Source organism: Rhipicephalus microplus, chromosome 7 (assembly GCF_043290135.1).
Source record: "Rhipicephalus microplus isolate Deutch F79 chromosome 7, USDA_Rmic, whole genome shotgun sequence".
Classification (NCBI taxonomy): domain Eukaryota; kingdom Metazoa; phylum Arthropoda; class Arachnida; order Ixodida; family Ixodidae; genus Rhipicephalus; species Rhipicephalus microplus.
The window spans coordinates 30,165,872-30,189,799 of record NC_134706.1 but is presented as its reverse complement, the minus strand read 5'-3'; the positions used below and the strand labels follow the sequence as shown (position 1 = coordinate 30,189,799).

The 23,928-nt window shown below is 47.8% G+C and overlaps 2 protein-coding genes across 2 annotated transcripts; one reads left to right on the top strand and one right to left on the bottom strand.

The window, feature by feature from the left end:
• The first annotated feature begins 1,018 nt into the window (after positions 1–1,018).
• On the top strand, positions 1,019–10,480 carry LOC119180184 (uncharacterized). The gene is made up of 3 exons (XM_037431326.2): positions 1,019–2,464; positions 3,820–3,968; positions 10,033–10,480. Exons 1-3 carry the CDS (start codon positions 1,269–1,271, stop codon positions 10,179–10,181), a joined length of 1,494 nt encoding a protein of 497 aa, XP_037287223.2. The 5' UTR covers positions 1,019–1,268; the 3' UTR covers positions 10,182–10,480.
• A 534-nt stretch (positions 10,481–11,014) lies between these two features.
• Positions 11,015–23,852, bottom strand: Polr3H (RNA polymerase III subunit H). The gene is made up of 7 exons (XM_037431327.2): positions 23,508–23,852; positions 23,327–23,423; positions 21,440–21,526; positions 18,198–18,261; positions 15,950–16,036; positions 12,510–12,612; positions 11,015–11,427 (listed from the first exon to the last, which is right to left on the bottom strand). The coding sequence occupies exons 1-7, from the start codon at positions 23,616–23,618 to the stop codon at positions 11,380–11,382; spliced, it is 597 nt and encodes a 198-aa protein (XP_037287224.2). The 5' UTR covers positions 23,619–23,852; the 3' UTR covers positions 11,015–11,379.
• Positions 23,853–23,928: the final 76 nt, after the last annotated feature.

Genomic DNA, 23,928 nt, shown 5'->3' with positions numbered 1-23,928 from the left:
GCTTTTCCTCATTACGACTAATGTTGCGGTGAAGCTACATTCGAAAGCACAGTTTACGCAATTTTTTCAGAAGGAAGGCCTCCGCGAATAAGATTTTTTTTTTCCAGCATAAAAAATTGATGTAGTCCACAAATTAAGGGCGATCGTTAACGGGTAAGAAAAACCTTACGTTTTCTGTAGTGCTTTCTAGATCTATCTCGAGTTGTTGAAATGTTCGCTATGCATTCTACAATGTTATATCTGGCAAGAATCTAACACTGTTGTAAGTGTACGTCCTTGTGTCTGATGACCGATAAATTACCCTGGGCTTCGCGCGTATTCATGTTCGTCCTTACGTAATGACCTTGGGTAGTTTTGCAAAAAAAGTCAAATAAATAAAATAATACGCAAAAGTAGCTTGAGATTTCCTCACAAAAACACACACGCACAGGCAAGAACAAACAAGAGGAGAACTAAATCAAATCGGATAGAACCGCAACACTTTTCAATGCAGTCACGTCGCTTTATTGGGCTCCCCAAAACAGCTTTTCTAATACTTCTTCCTTGGCACGCCTTACTTGTTCATCGGGCTTACCTAACACGTCCCCGCGTGCAAGCTCGAAATGTATGTCGTTAAGATATGCGATACAGCGCGTCCCGGGACGCCCTTTGCATTCTATCGCCATGCTTCTCCCTACCGTGCTCGACGTGGAAAGATGCAACTATATATCTATGCGACCTCTTTCCTTTTCTTTGTCTAACGCTATACCCTGTGCAGCGGCGACTCGGAGAGGCATATCCTCTTCACAGCGACCAGAGAATGTCACGAACGTGCGTAATCCGGAACGCGCGGACGACGCGTCCCAACGGGATTGATAGGCTTGCCGTCCGACAGCATTATAGCCATAAGCAAAAAAAAAAACGAAAACAAAAACGGAAAGAGTGCGAGCGAACGAGAGAGGTGGCGCATGGTACCGGCGCTCTGCGTCAGCGTCAGAATTTCCATTGAGCCACGGGCTCCTAGCGCCCGATCACGACCTGCGCGACAGCTCGTCTGCCAACACCGCTGTGCGACTCCTCTTCCACACACCCACCCACGCGCAACCTTGGGGTGCTGGGGATGCAGAAAGGGAGCAAATCAGGGAAGCGTCTCTCACGCGCTCGCCTCCCTATCCCGCTGCTCCCTTTCCCCCACGTGACGTCACGCGCACCAGGGGATCGATGCACGGCGTTTTCGGCGGCGCCATGGCGTAGAGCGCGCACCGCACAGCCCCCTTCCGTTGGCCGCGATGGCCGAGGTGAGCTTCACGAAGCGAGCAGCGGCCGAGCTGAGCCGCTGCTTCAACGGGCTCGCCGTCCGGGCCAAGGGCGGACTTCAGCACGAGTCGCCGGCGACAGCGAACAGCGGCAGCGGAAACAACGCGAGACGCGGTCGCGGAGGTACGGGAAATGCAGCAGCGGCACCGACAGGTCGCGTCGGCCCCGCAACAGCCAACGCGACCGCCACAGCCGCCGTCACGGCGCGCGACCCGGCCGTAGCGTCGTCCAACAGCGCGATCGTCGCTGCGGCGTCGCGACCTCGCGATGCGGCCGAGATGCTGAGCGACCCGGAGTTCCTGTCGCGGCTGTTCTCGCACTTTCGCGGTCGCGAGCGGCTGCCCCTCGCCTCTGTGTGTCGCGCCTGGCGGGACGCCGCGTACGACCCGCGCCACTGGCGAGACATGGCGGCCTCGCTGCGCTGCCGAGAGCTGCGCCTCGAGACGGCCGACGTCCGGCGCCGAATTCTGGAGTCCCTGGAGCGACGCGGCTTGGACGCCGTCGTCCTCGTCGGCGCCACGGACGACGACCTCGCGGACATCGTGTCCCTGGGCGCCGCGCTGCTGAGCCGCGCGCGGATCGTGGCACTACGATGCTCGAGCGTCTCGGACCGCGGGCTCGAGTCTCTCCTGGCGGCCGCGCCTCGGGTCTCCTCGCTCGAGCTGTTCGGCTGCAACGAGCTGACCGACGCCGGACTGTGGGCCGCGCTCAGACCCACCGTCACCTCGCTCACGCTCGCCGACTGCATCAACGTGGCCGACGAGACGCTGGCCGCCGTCGCGCAGCTGCTTCCCGCGCTGCGCGAGCTGAACCTGCAGGCGTACCACGTGACCGACGCCTCGCTGGCCCACCTCGGAGGTCTCGGCGGCGGTTCGCACCACCACCACCAGCAGCATCACCCGCAGTCTCAGCTCGTGATTCTGCGGCTGCGCTCCTGCTGGGAGCTCACCAACCAGGGTCTGGTGCAGCTGGTCCAGGCGGTGCCCCAGCTGCGGGAGCTGTCCCTGTCGGGGTGCACCAAGATCAGTGACGACGGCGTCGAGCTCCTGGCCGAGAACATGCGGCAGCTGCGCATACTCGACCTGTCCTGGTGCCCGCGCATCACCGACGCCAGCCTCGAGTTCATCGCGTGTGACATGACGCAGCTGCAACAGCTCACATTGGACCGGTACGTGTCCCTCCGCAACTAGATTTCTTCGCTGTTCGGGCCCGGAGGCTATCAAAGGTCGTGTGGCCGAATCACCAGCTCGTTTGAAAGGCGTGTCTTTTGGGTCAATAGTCTGCTACTATAGATTTCTCAGTCGCACGAGGTACTGCATACAGTCACAAACTTTACGTAGTCATATGCGCCAGGACAGGACGACATGCAGTCTTACGAGGGCTTTGGGAGTATGGGCAGACGTGAACGGCCTGATATTCGGATGTGAGTTACCCACGTGAACAACGGTTACATTGAATTAGTGTTTGGTTGCCAGTCGCACGACCTAAGTGTGCATTCGCCAACCGTGAAGGAACTGAGGCTCAGCTTCTTGCGGGTAGCCGGAGAGGGGGTGGTGGGATGAAGTTTTAGGGGACATCTTTCCCGGCCCGGGGCATGGCCCTCACCAATTCCTTTCATGCTCGTTTCGTTCCGCACGCCCACTTTATACCTGAGCGACCCCACTAGAGGTCATTGACTCCTATTCGCATGCACGTGTCCTACCTTGTAACGGATCTGCAAGCGACCCTCTTCAGCTTTCGTACAGCGTCAGCTGTCGATATCCTTACGATCGACATATAATAGTGGGTACGATACATGTTGCATTTCACTAGCCGTTCTGCCAGGCGCTGGGTATATCATTCGCACGTGACAGACACACATATGACGAATACCACACTCGAACACTGCTACAACGAAGCGGCGCGTATAACGAAGGATTCCTTACGTCTCGGCTACATTGTCATGAGGTTTACTGTGACTATCAAGTACACAAAGCACAAACTATTACGAACAGGGAATTCTTGCGAAACATTCTCGGACCCCCCCGAACAATGGAGCCCTGCCTGCCCCGAGCAGCAATAACTGTTTTTCTTGGTGCATCAAAACAATATAATAGCATGTAAATGATGATCGGTAAACTATGGGAGCAGAATAACGTCCCAGATGAAACGTCATTTGGCCAAACATGTGGCCGGTAAACGGAAAGTCAGTTTACGGCGATACACACTGGCAGTGGCAGCGGCAAACAGGGTGTCGGTAGTCGATCAACCGATCATCGTTGGGACGTGGGTAATTGGACGCGCCGCCTTCTACACATCAGGCATCGAGCTTTTCAGTCTTGCCACTGTTGGTCGTGCGAGCTCTGGAATAATCCTTGAGTGTTCACTTCCTGTGTGCAATCTTAGCAAAATGATCTATTACAAACATGAAGCTTCTCGAACTCTTAGGCGCCATCTGTGCCGAGAATCGCTTGCAGTCTTTGAGAGCTTAATATGAGCACGTCAAAATAATGCACCTGACAATATCGCTACGCCTTTTTGCAGGTGCATGCAGATCACGGACGTCGGTCTGGGCTACTTGTCCACGATCCCGAACCTGTCGGTTCTCTACCTGCGCTGGTGTACGCAGATACGGGATTACGGCGTGGAACACCTGTGTACAATGAAGAGCCTGCGGATACTGTCACTGGCCGGTAAGAGACGATTCACCGTCAGCCTATACCTAATACGAACGCGCTCACCCATTGTACAGGTCGATCGGGGCGAGGCGCTTTGCAGGTCCATGAAACGGCTTTCTCAATTTGCCTAAGCGCTAAGCAATAAAACCAAATCATTCGCACCGTTCATCTTGATACGACAACGAAGTGATCTAAACTCTGGACGAGCTCAGACTAGCGAACTGTATTACGTAAGATCTCTCTATGACAACTTTGTTATTACAAGTGCTGGTAAATACCAAAGTTCCGTTTCTTTCTTTAAAGAAGTGTTGATAAAAGTTATGGTTGAGTTTGTTTTTTTATGTTCCACGCCAACTACAGTAGTAGCTGAGCGCAAGTTTGAAGTCATTGACTTCCGCGTCATTTTTCTTCGTGCACCGGCCATGCAGGCTCAGAAACTTTTTCTAGAACTCGCCAGTCCAAATCCCTGGCTACCTTTGAACGGCGCAGGCCATCTTCAGCGATGATAATACGGATGCAATTAACACTTAAGTCAAAGTTACAAGAGTGGCGCAAATGGCACGTAGCTACCCCACCAGCGCTCCAAAACTCACCTCAGCCAGAGGGCCGCAATCAGGGAGTTATTCCCGCAAGGGCGCGGGGTGTACATGTTTGTACACAGTGCCAGATAACAATGTCATTTGAAAGCAAGCCATTGCGATATACCTGATACCTATTGGTCGTTTCTGGGGGGCATTTGGCACGAGGCTTCAAACAACATATTGATACGCGTATTCAAAGACTGCACACTAAATATGGAGTATGGAGCCTCGTTTTACGGTTAGGTATCAACACACAGTGAACGCAGGGAGTGACTGAAGAAAATAAATAAAAGTAAATATTCTGACCAGTCGTACTTGTACAGCTCGTAAGCATATATACTTACAAATGGAGAAAAAAAATGGGGGGACCCTAAAGCTTCGTTTTTAGGAGTTGAACGCGACAGCAATATCCTGTGCATTCTGCGTGGTTCAACACTTAGCACATGAAACCTTTTTCGAACTTGCTGTACACCCAGTACGTGACCTTAAGGGAATAGACGCCGTAGCGTGTGTGCCTTTTGTAGTGGGTGACCAGCTTTAAACCACAAATCCATTATGATAATCACATGTTCTGACGCCCGCTGTCAATGGGCACTTGTGCCACGCATTACTACTACAATATGTCATGTTGCATTGTAAAACATGTATAAAGGGACGCGCGTGTTTGTAAAACGTGAAAGCTACTTTCACTGCATTTCCAAACAGAGGAAGTTTTTTTCACTGTGTTCACAAGCAGAGGCGTGGCTGTGTGGGAGAACATCCGCCTGACATGCTAACAACCCTGGTTTTGTCCCCACTCTGACCCATGCAGGATACTTTTGTCATAACGCTATCCTGTTAAAATATGGGACAAAGAGAACACATAACCGGGCCGTGCCGCTAGCGAGAGATCTTTGAGCCACATGTTTAAGACTATACAGACTATACAGTGGAACAGTAGTTATAGCGCGAGAACAGAACGACGACAAACAGACAAGAAGGAGACATGAACGACGGCATGGGGACAAGAGGAAACGTGAACGACGACTAAGGGACAAGAAGGAGACGTGAACGACGACTAAGAGACAAGAACGAGACGTGAACGACACGGGGACAAGAAGGAGACGTGAAAGACGACTAAGGGAAAAAAAGGAGACGTGAACGACGACAAGGGGACAAGAAGGAGACGTGAACGACGACTAAGGGAAAAATAGGAGACGTGAACGACGACTAAGGGACAAGAAGACGTGAACGACGACAAGGGGACAAGAAAGAGACGTGACCGACGACAAGGGGACAAGACATGAACGACAACTAACTTATTGTACCCTTTTGTCGTCGTTCTGTTCTCGCGCTATAACTACCGTCATGCCATACCAACTAGCCCAAACCGCTACACTTCTAAACTTACAGTTGAGGCTTTCATACGGGAAGTAATACGGTCTGCGAAGCGTTTCATAGCGCTGTGGAAAGTGGATGCCTCGCGGCGTAACGTTGCGTACCGCGTTGCCTGCTCGGACTAGATGTTTAACTAAGGGAGAAATTCGTCATAAGTACCCCAGGCTTGCGACTGAATAGCCGGACAGCGACGAACGCTCGCCTCAAGACGCAGACGTCATCTTGCATTTGAGGTGCACGTAAGACGTACACTGTCACACGAGCGAAAACGTGAAATGCCTACGCATATAGCAAACGAATATACGGTAATATAGTCAAGAGTCCGACGGAATCCCTTCTGGTCGGGGACAAACATAGTGCAAAATAACAAAAACGCCGACCAAGGTGAAATACACAAAATTTAAAAAGACGTTTCGGCTCCCCACACGGGAGCCTTGTTCACACTGTGAACAAGGCTCCCGTGTGGGGAGCCGAAACGTCTTTTTAAGTTTTGTGTAGTTCACCTTGGTCGGCGTTCTTGTTATTTTGCACCGAATATACGGTAAGTATTTCGCTGGTGCGTGCTGCTTTCTCTTTCAAATCGCTCGCAGGCGAAGCCTTCGTAATATCACTTCAGAACGGATCTGGGACACGGTGACGGCGTGCAGCGGGTTCTTATGCGCGTGCGGCAAGTGTGTGGACCTACATAATGACGAAACCACCGCTAGCGCTCCCCGCCCTCTCATATAACAGGTGGCGGCGCGATACCTACGACGGCGACTCGTGACCCGGAGACTGCGCTGGCGCTACTATCACAGAACACCTATATACTTACTATCAGCAGTCGCCCTTCGGACTCGCTAGGTCTCGTGTCACTCGACCCCCGAGATAGCGAAGGTGTACTTGCCTCACGCCACGCTGGGCAAACTAGGGGTGACTCGCTCGCTGGATTCCGTGGCGACCGGTTGTGCCCTCGTGATCTCCGACTTCAGCGTAGCTCTGGCCAACTGGGCTGGCTCTACGTCATCGCCGATCTCCGACGACAGCGTAGCTCTGACCTATTACACTTGCCCTACGCCATCTCTTGACGCCAACAAGAGCTCTTGCAAGTGGTGCCCCGTCCTCGAACTCCTGTGACCGTGTTTCCATCTTTCTTGTCTCTGCTATCCTCATATGTCCTCGCTCGCTGTCCCAGCGCATCTCTCTCTCTCTCTCTATATATATATACCTTTAATCCTATCCTTTTAATCCCTCCTCACCCCCATCCCTGTGAGCTACTGTTGACGTGTCGCACCCTGATGCAGACAGTTACGGGGCTCACTTTTCTCTTTTTTTCCCTTATAACCACTTCCCCTGGGCAAACTCGGCGCGGACGTCTCCGTCGGTGGGGTTGACGTGGCGTTAGCTGCTCCCTCCTTGGAGCATGCACGGCTAGGCGAGGGTAAACCAAGGTGGTGCGCAGCTGTGTCTTGGTTGTCGCTAGGCGACGGCGTGGAGGGTTTCTAGCGGACCGACGGATGTCTTCAAGCTTCAACAGCTTCATCGTTAAGAGAAAGCGCAGAAACACGGTGGACGTGGGGCATGTCACACGCGGCTCCCGACGGCACGGTACAAGCCTGCAATCCGTGAAACCGGTAAACAGCGATTAAGTCTCTCAACCTGCCCATTCCTCGAATATGCCACAGTTGGGCTGGGAACTCTATATGTCCTGCATGAAAACGCCTCGCATGAAGAAGGATGACAGCTAAAAGATTCACATTTATTACAGCGAAGCCAGAGCCAGCTAATGGTAGTTCATGAAATACACTGCGGACGAATTTGTACAGCCTGCTGCAGGAGGTATCACAAACGAGGTAAAGGAACTGGTTACAAGATGCAGAGACCCCACCAACACACAATTCATATTTAAAAACTCTAAGAGACCAGCTACTCTCAGTTACAATCTAAGCAGAAATGTCAGGTTGGTCCACAGTACCGTGGCACGCCCTCACTTTGCCATAAAAAAAAAAGTGACTGGATCCCCCCTATCTAGAAATCGGTACGGCATGAAAATGAAACATGTCTTCACAACCGTAATTGAGCGCTCATTGTGCATTGTTTCAGCAACAAATTGCAGTCACGTGGAGAACGGCAGGCAGCTTGAAACTTGCAGCGCACACTTCAAGCAGAAAGCTCGCACGAAATTAGCATAGACAGGACGAGCGCGGACTAACAATTCTGTCACAGCTCAACACTTAAAGGGGCCCCCCTGCAACACTTTTTGAGCATGGTTAAAAATAAGCAGCCAATCGGCAGAGGCTCCCTAAAACACGCGAGCCAAATATTATAGTGCACCAAGCCGGCCTGGAATTCACAATAAACTATCAAATTCAGTTAAAAATTGCTTTTTCCTTTCTTGACAAATGACAGAGGAAGCTCAAAAATCACCCGTAGAATTCACTAATTCACTGTTTATTTAGACACAAACAAAGATTTGCCTAGGTTGAAAGAACCAAAGGCCGATTACCTCTGCCTGACTGAGGTCCCTCCACAAACCCATTTGCTCAGCTGAAGTGGAACAAATACACAAACTTCATTCTTATTTTGAGTGAGGGGACACAAAAATAAAATAAATATAACAAGAAGGCCATCGACCAGCCATTGGCTGATTTGAACATGACGCGCTCGGTCGTTACAGGGATCGCCGCGAGAGGCCACGACTTGTCCACGCGTGTGCACGCTATCACATTGATATAGCCGTGCATTCGAAGAAAAAAAAAATCGCAGCATATCCACGAGGTGTATGATGACGAGTGAGGCAAAGCAAGGACGAATGCTTCGCCCCGCTCATCATCATTCACTCCGTGAATATGCTGTGGCACCGTTTTTACCGACATGCAATGCAATTGGCTACTACAACGACACGGGACATACGAATCCGCGGCATAAGGAGTTTCGCCCCTAAAAAAAGAAAATGCTGAAGGTCACGAGGTGCGCGTGACGTACTTTTTTTGCCTATGCCATCTCTCCCTGCACAGCTTCCAGCGCTTTCGTCGGGACGAGAGAATGCGATTGCAGTGTGCAACGAATCTTTGCAACTTCGCTCATATTGGACTGATCTTTAAAATGTTTTCGGCATTGAAATTGTGAGTCAATAAGCTATTTTAGTCAATCAATTCTATGGTAACTTTAAAACTTGTTTCAGAGCCCCTTTAAAGCGCGCTGTTGAAACAGAAAGAACGACGCATGAAACGAGCACACAAGTATACACAGTACAAGCGCGAACAACTGTCACAATTAATACATCGCCGTGTTAGCGGCGCGCTCCTTTCGTAAACGCGGCCCTGGCAGCGAGGTGAGTGACCTTCGTCGTCTCCGAATTACGAGTCTGATAAGCAGGCGCGCAGGAGAGACCACGCTCTTTGGAGGCGATCACTTTTACAGTGAGCCCAATGCGAGCTCGTTGTGCCATCTCACTACCTATAAGGAAAACGCGCTTAAGTTTCGAACCTCCGAGGACCTCCAAACAGTGTATGGTGTACTATATAAATGGCTTGCCATTTGCGCCCTCGATAACGTACGTTTTGTAGCATAGTAGTTAGAGCCGCACGCTGTTAATCGAGAGGTTGCTTGTTCGACGCCGCGCAACATAATCTAGCCTCGTTTTTTTCTTTGCAATATGTTAGTACATTTTTACGTCATATCCATGACAGAAATACCTCAGCGAAGCCGTGGTAGACCCCGGAATAAAACACTTTCATATTAAAAAAGTCGTGATAACTGGTTTTCGCTTGAACCGAAAGTACCATTTCTCAGCTAATGAAAATACTCTACACATAACGAATTAAAGGTTCTTTGTTATAATGTAAAACATCAGGCTTAGCTGGGCAGCGATTTCAGAAACTCTGATGAAATTTACCAGGACATTCTAGTTTCCTCCTTCAAACTGATGACACAAACGTGTGTCTGAGTAGAAAAGTCAAGTATCTGAAACCCTCAAGACGTGCGTGACATCACAAAAATGAGTGAGCACTGTTGGATGGAGCAATCATGCAAATTTTTTGCGGGAGGGACAGTAATGACTTTGTTGCAACCGAGTGTATTTTACACCACCAGAGTGACATATAATCCCTTCTCACCCTGACCTCTCTTTCTCAATGCAGGCTGCCCGCACATCACGACCCAGGCCCTGACCGCGCTTTCACAGCTGCGACAGCTCCAGGAGCTCGAGCTCACCAACTGCCCTGGCGCCACTGCCGGGCTGCTGGCCTTCCTGCACGAACAGCTGCCACACTGCCTCGTCATCGACTAAGTCACCTTCCTCCCTCCGTTCTTCGTCTCGAAGCACCACCAGATACGGCGGCAAATGACGACCAGCAATAAGAAGTGAAACACCCACGGTTGTGACAACACTCTTCTTCTCCACCCTCATCTTCCATGGCAACCACAAACCCATCTCCAAGAGTCCTCCCCCTCCCTATCTTGTCAACAAGACTTATCTTCAAACCGTAGCTTCAAAGCTTGCCGCCGTCGCCTGCTATTTATTTAGCACCTGCAGTCTTGCTTCAGACACGAAGACGAAGCCAACACAAGGCCAGAATGGTGTTTGCTCGTGATTCTCTGATGCCCCTTCGCTTCTTAGCCAGGAAGTGGATTTCACTGGTCTGAGAGCTCAATCGTAAACGCTCCCAGCTACACCAGCGTCTAGTTGAACTAGCTGTCAACTCTGCACCGCCTGCTGAGGGATCTCGCTCTGCTGAGCAATGCCCTTGCGGTTCAGCAACACACACTACCCTTGAGATGACCATTTCGGCGACCTATCCAGCGGTTGGTGAACGAGTAGACGCAGCGGGGGATTGCATGTATAGCGTGCTAGTAAAGTGATGAAATATGGACATCCCAAGACGTACGGTAGACGTACATGTAGAGGCGCCGCCGAGACGCCGCCAATGCTCACAACGGCCTTCCGCACACGCACACTCGCGTGTTTGCGTGTGGCAGATCGCCTCAGAGACTGCCCGCCCATCCGTTATGTTGCCTTGTGAAAGAGGAGAGCAAAGCGACACTCCTGAACGACGACAGCTGCCGGAGCAGCTCGATCGCACAACACCAACAAAAAAAGAAAACACAATGCAAGTGCCGACGTGATGTTGTAAAAGTTAGTTGTATTTTGCATGCACGTTGTCAGGCTGTCTTTTTTTTTGTTGTTGTCACGTCGTTGATTGTGAAGGTGAAGAAGAGGCACGTGGCAAACGCCACACTGCAGAGCTGTGCCAGCCACCGAGCCGCTTGTATGATGTGCGTGCCCATGTCTGTGTTGTGTGCGTGCACGTGCCAGGCGCATGCATCCATGTACAGATCATAATGATGCCTTCTCTTTTTCTTTCCTGTCTTTGCTCCTCGCACAGAAGAAGTAGCCCTGCCTTGCCCCGGCAAAGCAAGTCTTCCCAGTATGATTAAAGAAGATGAAAAAAAAATTAAATAAAGTACTCTGCTGCCGGCTGCCTTTCCTATGTCCACCACTTGAGCAGGCCCAGGCCGGGCTCGCTGATGGAGGCCTGCGAACAACGGCGACAAATTTAGAATAAGGCAGTGTGTTAGATGCTCGACAACGGCGAGTTGTAAAGGGGCACCAAAGTGAAAAACAATTTTTCTCGTCTTAGAAATTTACTTTTTCGCATATACCAAAATCACCAAGCTTGTGTGAAGATGCTAGCTAAGCGAGAAATCGTGCCGAAAAAAAAAATGCAGACGGTGATACCACTCTGATGTTTTTGCACCAATTATTGCGATGTCATAGATTTTTTATGGTGTTGCCTAGAACGTGAGTCATTCCTGATTGGGAAAAAATGAAGTACATGGTCCTATGAATGAGCCAGAGATGTTATATGTCGTGTTTGAGTAAATTTCGTATAGCCATCATCGCCAAAACACAATTGATACACTTCGAAATCCGTGACAATACACGCGGAGATCGCATGGCACAATTCAAGAGTGAAACTAGTGACCTTGATTTTCTCCTTTATCGATAAAACGCGATGGTGAAATGATGTCGCTGGAGTTTTCAGAGTATGACTTATCAGCCTAAACAGATTCCTTGCTTAACTTCAGTGTCCGTTCTAACTTGCAGAATACAAGAGAGGTTAACAGCGGCACCACCTTATGATGCCGGGTCTAAATAAATATCTAAAAAAATATACAAAGGATAGCGAGTGAATTGAAAATCTTGAGAAGAAGAGGAATCGCGGAGCGAGGGGTGCCACTGGAGCTAACATTTTGCAGGTCATGGTAGCAGCAACTTGACTCCATTTTCATGCACTCCAGCTGGTTTACTCACCCTCAAATGATAAGGAGCTGACATGCACACAATGATACCTGAAGTTTGAGTCTTCAAAGAGAAAGAAAGAAATACCGAATAAAGTGGTCGCACAGGATAGCTCTGCAATAGCTTATCTGCAATGTGGATGTCATGAGTTCAGCCCCTCCCCCCCCCCCCAAACCCCCGACAAGTCATTACCAATGTCAACTGTTTGGGGTGTGTCTGTCCCATGTGTTCTCATTCTTGTCACATCTCAAAATCTAATGTGGGCTACTTTTACCAGCTATATACTGCAATTTCGCCACAAACTGCTATACTGACCGTGAGTGAGTAAGGTACGTGGCGTTCTTCGGCGTCCGGCAGCTCGGTTGTCTCGGGGCCTCCGGGCGTAGTGTCCACAAACACCTCGCCCACCACCCTAAAGCTGTGGTCGGCCATGCAACAAAATGACACGCAATGGCGAGAAGAAAAAGCAGATGGCATAAATTAGTATCACGGTGACACAATTTGCTATGCGCGTCTTCTACATGCTGCCAGCACTAACAAAGCTTAATGCAATGTCTGAGATTCTTTTGACCCCCAACTAATTCGACGCTACGGCATCATTTTACAGTAGCGAACAGTACTGTGTTTACAGTACGGCTAGCAGTTTCAATGAAGTGGATTCCACCGCCCGGCATGTGCGAAACATTTGGACATAGTCAATGCTGCTCAGTAAGATAGAATTGCGGCCTTTGCATTTTCGTTTTGTTTGTTTATTCATACTGTTAACCATAGTAGGGTTGTTACAGGAATAGAGATACAACCAATACCTATAGCGTGATCGAGAAACGCATGCGCTATGTGAAGACGAAGACGAAAATTGTGAAGACTCGCCTTGCTTCATGCGCACATATTGATAGCAGAATAAAATCTGCAAATTGTATCGGAGGACTCGGTTGGGCAATATTCGCCTTGGAGACTGCATCTTCTTCAGCAGTGGGTGTGAAGCACAAAATGATACAATGCCACTTATACTACACTTGATGAAAGAAAAAGAAAAAAAAAGTTTTCCTGTACATATGGCATCTCATATTGTGCGCCCCCAAAGAATTGCCAGACATAAATGCACACGCAAGGTATCAAATGTTGTTCAAGTGCGTTGCCGGCAGAAATGCTAGCAACACACTTGTCTCAATGTAGCCTTCCGTAAGGTGGCCAGTGGCTCATCTTTGCCATCTTCATGTACCGTTCTGTCATGCCACTTACACTAAGTTTACGCATCTGGTGGTGAATAAATGCTTGCTCTGGCCTTCGAAGTACATTGCCTGTGGATGTCACATGCCAGGTGTTTATCAGCCTCAATTTTACGTACGCCTCCTTCATGGCATGTCACTTCGGGAGGTGATACATGTATACTCAGACATCAATATCACGAACCCGGATACACTGTAATGTCGATTATAACAAAGTAAATGAAGAATACTCTTGCAATAAGTGTAGTGCTATGAATATATCTCCATAAAAAATTTTTGGATACAAACCTATTTTCATGTACGATACAACTTCATTTAAAAAAAATATGTCGCTGATCCCTATGTATAGGAATCGGTTTAACACGAAAGTGAAACGTGTCTTCACAGAGGGAGTTGAGCCTTCACTGTGCGTTGTTTCAGCAACAGGAATAAATTGCAAAGTCACGTTAGGAACGGCAGGCAGCTTGAAACTTGCTGTGCACACCTCAAGCAGAAAGCACGCACGAAATGAGCATACACAGAACAGCTGTCACAGTTCGACAAAGAGCGCTGTTCAAACAGAAAGGCACACTAAACGAGCGTACAATCATACACAGGACAAGCACGAACAACTGTCTGTATTCTTCTTGCGTCGTGTGTCAACACCGCGCTCCTTTCGTAGATGCTGTCGCGTCAGCGTGCGAAGTGACCTTCGTCCTCTCCAAAATAACGAGTCTGACAAGCGCGCACGCAGGAGAGACCACGTTCCGCGGAGGCGGCGCTTCTTGGAGGTGACGACCTTAAAGAGCGCCCAACGCGAGACCATTGCGCCATGTCGCCACTGATAACCAAATCCCGCTATAGTTTTAAAGCTCTGAGGACTGCCAAACAGTGCGTGGTGTATATAAATGTCTTGCCGTTAGCATTTTGGACATGATTGATATGTGGGGTTTAATGTCCCAAAACCACCATATGATTATGAGAGACGCCGTAGTGGAGAGCTCCGGAAATTTCGACCACCTGGGGTTCTTTAACGTGCACCCAGATCTGAGCACACGGGCCTACGACATTTCCGCCTCTATCGGAAATTCAGCCGCCTCAGCCAGGATTCGAACCCGTGACCTGCGGGTCAGCAGCCGAGTACCGCAGCCATTAGACCACCGCGGTGATGCTAGCATTTCGGACAACGTACGCTCTGTGGCATAGTGGTTAGCGCCGCGCGATGAAAATCAAGAGGTTGTGGGTTTGATTCCGCGCAACGGACACTTGCCTTCTGTTTTTTTTTTTTTTTGCAATTTCTTAGAATATATTTCGCAACGTCACTTCCGTGTTGCCCTGGTGGAACTTCCGTGTTGCCATAGTGGAGCTGTGGTGGAACCCGGCATAAAACACTTTCACATTAAAAAATGAGGTTTGAGTGTAGTAAAAACCTTACTAGGCAACCGCATTCTAGACATAAGTGCACCCCCCGCCCTTCCTATGATGCATTGGTGATGGTGGAGATAATGATGGGCCCTGATGACAACAAAAATCGTTGCGCATTGCTTACAATAACATTTCTCACTGGTGCAACAAAATGTATGGACAAAACAACATGACAGATGTAAAAAGCAAACCCAATTTCAAGCTCTTCTCTTCCGTTGCACCAATATAGAAATAGCAATGAACGACTGAGAAAAAAGAGCTTGAGCTGATCACTAATGCAAATAAATAAGATATGAAAAATTCTTGTACAGGGCAGGTGTCGCAGAAGCCAACCTTTCGAGAGGCAGCCTTGCCTTCTTTAAGGAAGCAACAGAAGACGAAAGCGCTTGTCGAAATGCTAGCTCCAGCTACACCCGTCGTTTGAGGGTCTTTTGTACCTCCAAGCCTCCATCTGGCGCACATTTTTTGCAGCGAGAACATGCAGGCAGCATTGGTGGTTTCACTGCAGAGCAGTAAGTAGTAAGCATCGACGCTGCACACATAAGAACTCCACATATTACCCAGGGCCCGTACGCAGAGCTCCTGCCCATACGCACTGTTCAATATGCGTCATTCTTATCTATCCAAGGTACACGGCACTGAAACTCGACGGTCTTGTAGAGAATGTTGCCATCATCTACAAAAGCTGCAGTGGCAGCCGAGGCCCAGAGCACAATAAGCCTTTCAGGTAGTTAGTATGTACAGACTTGCAACCATAGGCATGAGCGGGGTTCCCCTTTATGGGGAGGCAAAAAAAGGTCAGTTACAGTGCCCCCCCTCCCCTCTTTATTATGTCAATGTATGGGGCTGACTTTGCCACCCCCCCTTCCCCATGTCACAGTGCCCCCCTTTCTGAAATGTTAATGTATGGGGTAGTCTTTCTGCCCCCCCCCCCCCCGCCCACTTAATTGACTAACGAGGCGACTGCCCCCCCCCCCCCCCACATTTGCACATGCACACCTAGTCTTGCAACTCAGCTCCCCTGGAGCAGGTGCTTCTCACACCAGCAGTGAAAGTCCGACATCCAACTGCGGAACCCGAAAGAGGAGAGAGGTACTGAGGGCCTTCCGATTTCCAACTCACCGTATCTCCTCGCCGAGGTCCATGTACAAGTCGTTCACTTTGCCCTCGGATTCGTAGAGCCACACCCAGAGCTGCTCTTTCTCGTCGCTGGTTGCCACCAGTCAAGGATCGTCACTCGTGGTTTTTAAGTCAGGAGACACCAATCTAAAAGAAAGTTACCGTATGTGGGCTACAAAAAGAAAGTGCCCCCTACAACAAGATACACGTTGTATTTTGAGCAGTATTCTAAAAAAGACACAAAAGGGAAACCCTACATCAAATTATTAGAGAATTTTATCTCTGTTAGCTTTGGGAGCGTAGTTAATTACTATAAGAGAGAAGGTACTTGAAGACTCATGCTACAATTTTGTGCTAAAACCATCAAAACCTGCTGTAACAATGTGACATCTAGCACAAAAGTAGCTTTATAAATGCCCATATGCAACATTCTATTAAAGACAAGCTAATTCCAAATTTATTTTGTTGTAATCAATAGTTACTCATTAACCACTTTTCATTATATAAGGGTACGACTGTATCAGCACCTAAATGTCAATGCGCTATCAGAGATTTCGAATGCATCAGCCTAAATCCTGACTGGTGCATATTCGCCGAAGCAAAAGGAAGTGATTTTCTGAGGTCTTCAATGTGAGAATAGTAAATTTCCGGCCATGCATGATGCAACCATGCTTGGCTCGCAAGTTCACAGGAATCACGGCCATAAATTGGCAATGCTTTCGGACTGTGTCCGAGAAGTTTTGCAGGGGGCCCCTTCAATTCACGCCTGCAGATACACAAACAAGCATGTTTGTATATCAGATGCGCAGAAAGGTGGCCAGAAATAAAAAGTCCAAATTCAGTCGCGGGACACTGCTACTGGTGGGGAAGTATTCAATGTTTCAAATGAAAAATGAGATAGCTGCCAAGATTTCTCGGAGGCTTGAAAAAAAGATTCATTCCCATGTGAAAGACGAATGTTACAGCATGTGTCAGCATGGGCATTCGAGGAGAAAGCAGTGGTTGGAAAGGCAATAATAAAAATATTCATTTAGGTCACAATTCATTTAGGTCTCTAGTGGCAGCACTCACACATCCGCGTTCGTGTGCCCTGGTGTATTCCATTGGTCAACTTAGCGTTTCCTCAAGCTGCCTAAGCGAATCTCGGAGGCCATGCATAAAAAAGCACGTGGTTGAGATCTGTTCTGCCAGGTGCCGCTACGATCTTAGCTGTTCGCAAGAAAAGCGTTTGCTCCTTCGATGAACTCATTCGATTAAACTTCATTAATTATCCTGGAAGTTTATTGGCCTATATCTTAAGTAAACTAAAGCGTATGTGTCCAATACAACTCTTAAGAAGAATGTTAACCATCAATTTCATGCCAGTTTTATTGTTTAAAAACACATTTTTTAAATATCCGGAAAACCGGAAGCAAGTGCTTGATTGAAAGCGCATGAAAGAGAATCAAGCATGTCTCTAGTTACACATGCCGTTAAAGGTTAGAAAGTTAGAAACACTAAAGGCAAATATTAAGTCAATGTTGATTGTTGAAATGGCGGTCCACAAACCTAGTAGTGTTATTTTTGTGCCAAGGAAGGGCCTATTTTGAAATGAAATCACGCTTTAGTGGTCCGCATTGAGTTAGTGAACTTCAAATTACCCGCCTCTAGAAGCGCACTGACTAGACCGGCTCACGTCACTGTTGCCGTGCACAGCATTGCCCAGCTTTACTGCGCTAGTAGCAGCAGACCGAAAGCAGCGGGAGCCACAGCAGAAACAACAGCCATTGATAAATTTCCCGTCATTGTCTTCGAGATCGCAGACGTTTTCGTTTCAACTGCGCCCCGCTAGACTACACCACCTGTCCCGTGTAACCACGCAAAAATTGAATTTTTGAACCGCTCGCACCATTCCCCATAGTAACATTCCAGCAGTTATTTTTTCCATGAATCAAACAGAAATGAACAAGCAGCATTTTATTGCGTCTCTTGATGCACGTAAGGTTCTTTATTTAGTGCAGTTAGATTGATTACTAGTGATTAATTGTAGGCGGTCCGTCTGATGTCATCGGGATCATTTTGAAAATGTCCTACTGCGGCGCTTGTGTTTTTGTGCATTTACCTTAATTTCTCGCTAAGTAGGGCACTGTTGTTGATAATATTGTCGTTTTAGATGTTGTCATACATTGAGCTTTCACTCTGACGTAAATCGTTATTTGACTTTAGTGTCCCTTTAACACATGTTTGTTGAATAAACGCCAAAAGAGGATACAAGCGTGCCGGGTGCTGCATCCCATCGGGAGTGACGAGGATGTCCTCAAAAAAGCCCATGGACACTGAAATGAAAGAAGGGAGGCATCACAAGTTATGCACATTTGGAAACCTTTCACTTCACCCATAGAATGCATTGCAGTAAAGCCTACGGGTGGGGGGGGTTTGGGGGCTTGCATTAGAGAATTCGCAAGTTCCAGCGAAGAAATCAGGAAGCTATACCAAGCCAATGTGGAAAAACCTCTATGCAGTCATTATCTGAGAAGTGGGAAAAGATCCTCTGCACTGACAACGAAACGACCACGTCCTTAACGAACATGACCCACAACATTATTGTTCCTGATTACATGCTACAGACTGCCAGATGTGTTAATATCAGGCTACGTGAGCATAGCAATTCCTTGAAGGGTGGGGTATGTTCTCATCTCGCCAGCCATTCTCGCAAATGGGGGTGCACACCTTTCATTTGCATAAACATCTATCATAACGCCCCATCACGATCAACGCACGCATGGGATAGCAGAGGCATACCACATGGCAAAGTGGTACGCCTCTGCTATAGTCATCATATAAGTCAGGCGTCAGCGCCACCATCGGAACAAGGGAAGATACTTTTCATTAATCAGTTATAACCTTGTGCATGGTTTACATTTGCTGAATATGTATGAATTTTTCTAATGAAATCTTTCAGTAGTTAGACCAGCGCTGTTTCAGTCTTGTTCCTCCGCGTCTGCCTTTGTCTGCTTCTACACCAGCCAACAATAGGTTCTGCCTCACCCGCCTTTCGGCCCTACGACATTGTGTTATTAGCTTGGTAGCACAATCTGCTTCTATGTGCCGATAGTAGCAATGGCGACTTGCATAAAAAAATTGCCACATAATTAGCTTCTTTTCCATTTGTAGAGGGCTGGTTTGACCATCTATAAAGCACCATTTCAGACAGGTTGACACTTTATGATTCAGTGTTTTAGTAACCAACTACACAGCAACAAAGAAACAGTACAGAACACACACATCTGGGCACTCAACTTTGAGATTCAACTATATGCGATGCCTACGAGGACAATCTACTGCTTGAGTCGTGAGTGGTGTAGAATGCACTCGAGTTACGTCTAGTCGTCATAAACACACTGTGCAAGAAAGCAGACGTGGGGACAGTCATTGTCGCAGCTCCGTCAGAGGGGCATGGCTAATGGGCATAGGTCTATCTATCAAGAAGAAAAAGTGAGTAGAAAAGCCTCATCATTGCTCGGTCAATTTATACCGTGTTTTTTCCTTGAACGTTTACTGACTGTATACGCCTCCTAAGGGTTGTCGCTAAACATGTAGCCAAATGCCTTAACAATAAAGATGTGCCAATATTCGAGTTTTTAATTTGAACTAAATAATTGAATTGAGCTTTCCAATAGCTAGTATTCAAAATTTCAAGTAATAAGACAGGAAAAATATCTAAAATGTGACAAAGGACAATGGTGCAACTTGGTTAGGACGCGGTGGCTGAAATAAACTCTAACGTTGTCACAGCAGGCCTTCAGGTAAAACTTAAAAGGTTCTGTCATTCCTGCATGTCATGAAACCGGTAAACAAGGCCTGAGAAAAGTATGGGGGTTGGTCAAACTTATGGCGTCAAAAAAAATAACCAGACATTAGAGTCTAGCGGCTCAAAGATACTTCAATTAGTCTCTAGCCCCTAGAAAGGATCATCGTTTGAAATACTACAAAGAGCATTGAGCTGCACTTCGTACAAGCATCACTAAAATTGTTTAGCAATACCTTCTTGTCCCTGTAACTGAGGTGCATAGTGAGCACGTTTTCAACTTTATGAAACGCTGTAATATCACGACGAGAGGGCCTAAAGCCTGCGAAGCAGCTTGTGTTTCTGCATGTAAATTTGCAGTGCTTCGGTAGCACTCACTGAGCGCGGTGTGCTTGAGGGCATGAGCAGATTTTATTTCCTTGTTTTTTTTTTATTCCAATTTTCAATAAAATCTTTTCAATTTGATATTTCCGGGCACTACTACATCCGAAATGAAACGTCCCTACTCGCACACACCTGACTTATAACGAAACTCTAGAGACCGTCGAAATCGTTTAGTACGCAGGTCACTTGCGTGTTAACAATGAAGCCAGGACTTACAGAATCCTTCATAGTAAATATCAGCTTGTTTTAAAGGCGTGCGCTGTAGAGACACTAAATAGTAATGAGGAGCATTGTCTTTATTTCAAATCAGCCAGATGCATAACTAGGCTTTATTTATGGAAAGGTCAGGTGGCTAGCGTTACGAAACAAATAGTTCAATATCAAAACGAATCAATTCCTAATTAGCATGCCCATCGAAAATTTGCTTTGTATCAAATCAAATGCTTTACCCATTTGCACAGAGGTGAGCAAATCAGATCAACTGATGCGTGTGTTTTGATGGCATGCACGCACTGATTAAAAGTTTTTGAAGCACACTCAACCCCCTTTTCAATAGCTCCTCGTGCTTTTCAATTTCACTTGAAATGGATTTGGCTGGCTTGCACAAAAAATACAGCTCCTCGTATAAGTGTCTCGATTGCTCTTGCAAGAACGTGCATGCAGTTGGTTACAACTTCAGAAAAAAGCCAACTCTGCCCGCAGCCGTCGCTCTCTCTTCCACTGACGGAATATGCATTAGTATTCTGTGTTCAGAAAAATTTATTAGGTATATCACAGATGGCTAACATCAGTAACAATTACATAGCCTTTAATTGCTAGATATACATTGACGAGAGTTTTGTCGAACAGTGCTTGCTCGTTTTCGTCGCGCCAGGTGCTTCACAAGCGGTTCAAACGGTCGACTTTCCCATATCAACACACGTTTGCGTTCTTGGTTATCGGTCGGAAACTTTAACATCCTAGTAACTTTTGTCAGAGATTGTTACCTTGCTGCTCAGTCAAAGATAGTGTTTTAGGCAGGTACGAAGAACCTTTAACTCCTTATGTGCGTAGTGTTTACATCAGCTGAGGAAAAGTACTTCTAGTTTGAACTGACGCAAGGTAAAACAACTGCATTTCAAAGATGAAAAGCAGGAGCATATAGGTTCTGTGGGCTAGAGCTTAAAATTTTTGTTAAATTATTTCTGATCATAGGACTAAAAAGTGTTCATCTTGTATTTGTGAACCTGTGGGTATGCTGAAGAACAGTTTACACCTCAGGTGCTTGCCAAGACATGGCAAGGTGAAGTGCAAAATGTCTTCGCAGTGCACAAGCAACTCACCGTAGATGCCTTCCTGGCTGCTACTACGAATCTTGCCGATTAGGACTTCGTCCATGAAGGGCCGGAAGACCACATAGCGGAATTGCACTGCACAGAAACGCCGCTGCTGAAGACGTCATTGAGTAGCTCCATGAAGTTTGACCGCCCTGAATGCAATTTTAATCTCTTGAAATAATTTAGTGTTTCTTGAACACTCAGTACCAAAACGGCAAAATTGACTGTGTAGCCACTGTAGAGCAAAAATATAATGAACTACCTCCAAATCCCAAGCAAGTGTCCCCTTCCTTTTCTTTGGGAAATTTGAAATATGTGCCCCTCCACCCGTCCCGCCATTTCCACTGTTTCATTTGCACGACAAGGGCGAATAAAAACGGTGAATGCATGCGTATTCAATAAAGCATTTCATTAGAAGCACGGGTGTGCGTTCTTTATTCTTAGCAGCTCTTCGCTCGCCATCTTGAAGTTTAATCCGCGACCGAGCCAGCAGCCCTCCATAAATCTTGTTGGATTATGTTTTACTGTAAAGGGGGCGGTTGCTCAGGATTTTACAGTATATGTTATTATGTGCTCAGCGGAAAAAGACACCATCTGGAAAGCTCTGCACATCAAAAAGTCATTCATAAAGCAGAGAATCATTAGTCATAAGGCTAGAAATGATGGTGACGTGACACGAAGTCTTTTGGGGGACCTTATGGAGTTAAGTGAAATCAATCTAACCATAAGCAGGTAGTAGCATTTTCGAGACTTCAAAGCTGAGGTTTTAACTTGTGAATAGTTTGGCAATCTGATTACTAAACTACATAATTATTCAAGCAATAAAAGAGACAATTCTGAATGAACGTTTGGACTCCTTAGTTAGGGTGCACTGCATTGCAGCGCTATAACTGGGCGAAGGGGGGGGGGGTCTGTTTTTTTTTTTTTTTGATGCTTTGACTTTTTGGGTGGTACTAAAACATTTACAATCCTTCCCTGTGACCACCAGTTGCCAGCCCTTCAACACCCTTTTGTAAAAAAAATTTCTGGGTAAGGTCATGCACAACGCTTTGAGCCCACAGAGCTACGCTCTCTACAGCTGACGTCTTGTCGCTAGAGGACGCAGACGGCAATTTCGCAACGCGCTCATGGTGTCCATATTTGGTCCGTTCGATTCACCTGCACCGGTCGGAACCGGTTCACGGCTGTGCACGCGAAATTCAGAAATTGTGCAGCGTGAGTTCAGCGGTGCAGGCACAGCACGACACCCGAAACAAATGACGATGTGCCGATAAGGTGTTGGCCTTATTTCTTTTCGGTTAATTTACACCATTCAGCAAACACCGACCTATGGCGAAACGCACATGCGGACAGTTTATGAGGCGCAAACATCTTGGCAAAACACACCGCATTTGTAGAGGCGGGTACGGCGCCTAAGCCACCTACGTCTAAGTGCTGCGTCGTCTGCTCAGCTGCACGCGCGCCTGCACCAAGCCGGCACCGTCAGCGAAGGAGGTGCAGGAAAATTGTGAACCGGTGCTGCACCTCTTCTGCACCTTTCGAAACGAATGGCAGGGTTCAGCGGTCGTCAATGCTGCACCGCTGAAACGAATGGTAAGGTGCAGCACCTCGTGAACTGGTTCACGTATAACTGGTTCACGTGGTGCAGGCGAATCGAACGCACCTATTATTCCGCGGCCGACTGCACTGTCGGTACGTCTTGTTTGCCGGGGTTTCTAGGAACGGTTCTTAAGCAGGACTGCCTCTTGATGGACCAAGCCAACACATAAGGGGTTGTTATCTTGAGCGAAAGTTGCTATAATGGTTTATTGGGCCACGTACCGGCTTCAGTCAGCAACAATAATCACGCGATGGTATCACGTGCCGGAATGATAACAGAGGCCTCAAGCTCACCGGTTGTGTGAAAGGAGCCGTCACCTGGAAGGATCCGGGAGTCCTCGATTTTCGTGATGTCGAAGAGCGCGATGCAGAGCCCCACGTTGATGACAACCTAAAACGGGAAACGGAGGAACAAGTGACAATGCATGCTCTGTTTTGAAAAAAAAAAAACTGCGGATAATTACGTAAAGCATACCTTGTTCGCGAGGCGCCGGTTTAGCTGCTCCACGATGGCTTCGTTCGGGCTGACGCGGAACAGCCACGGCGGGACGCGAATGCTGTCCGACATCTCGCTGATGACGAACATCGCGCCCCGGAAAACGTGCGCTACGAAGAAGGCAGGGTGCCGCACTAGACTGCCTGAAGGTCTTGGTAGTAGGTAATTTTACTTTACTGCAACAAGCGAGCTAGCGACAAGTCGAAGCACAGCAACGACCAAGAAGGTTCGAACGTGGTTCGAGCGTGCAACTAACGCATTGACAAACGCACGCCTCTACACACGCACGCCTGATGATGGAAACAGAAACCGGCTAGATGCGGCTTGCCATCGAGTGAGAGCCAAATCGGCAGCCAACACAAGACGCATGCAAAGATACCGCACATAAAAAAATCAAATT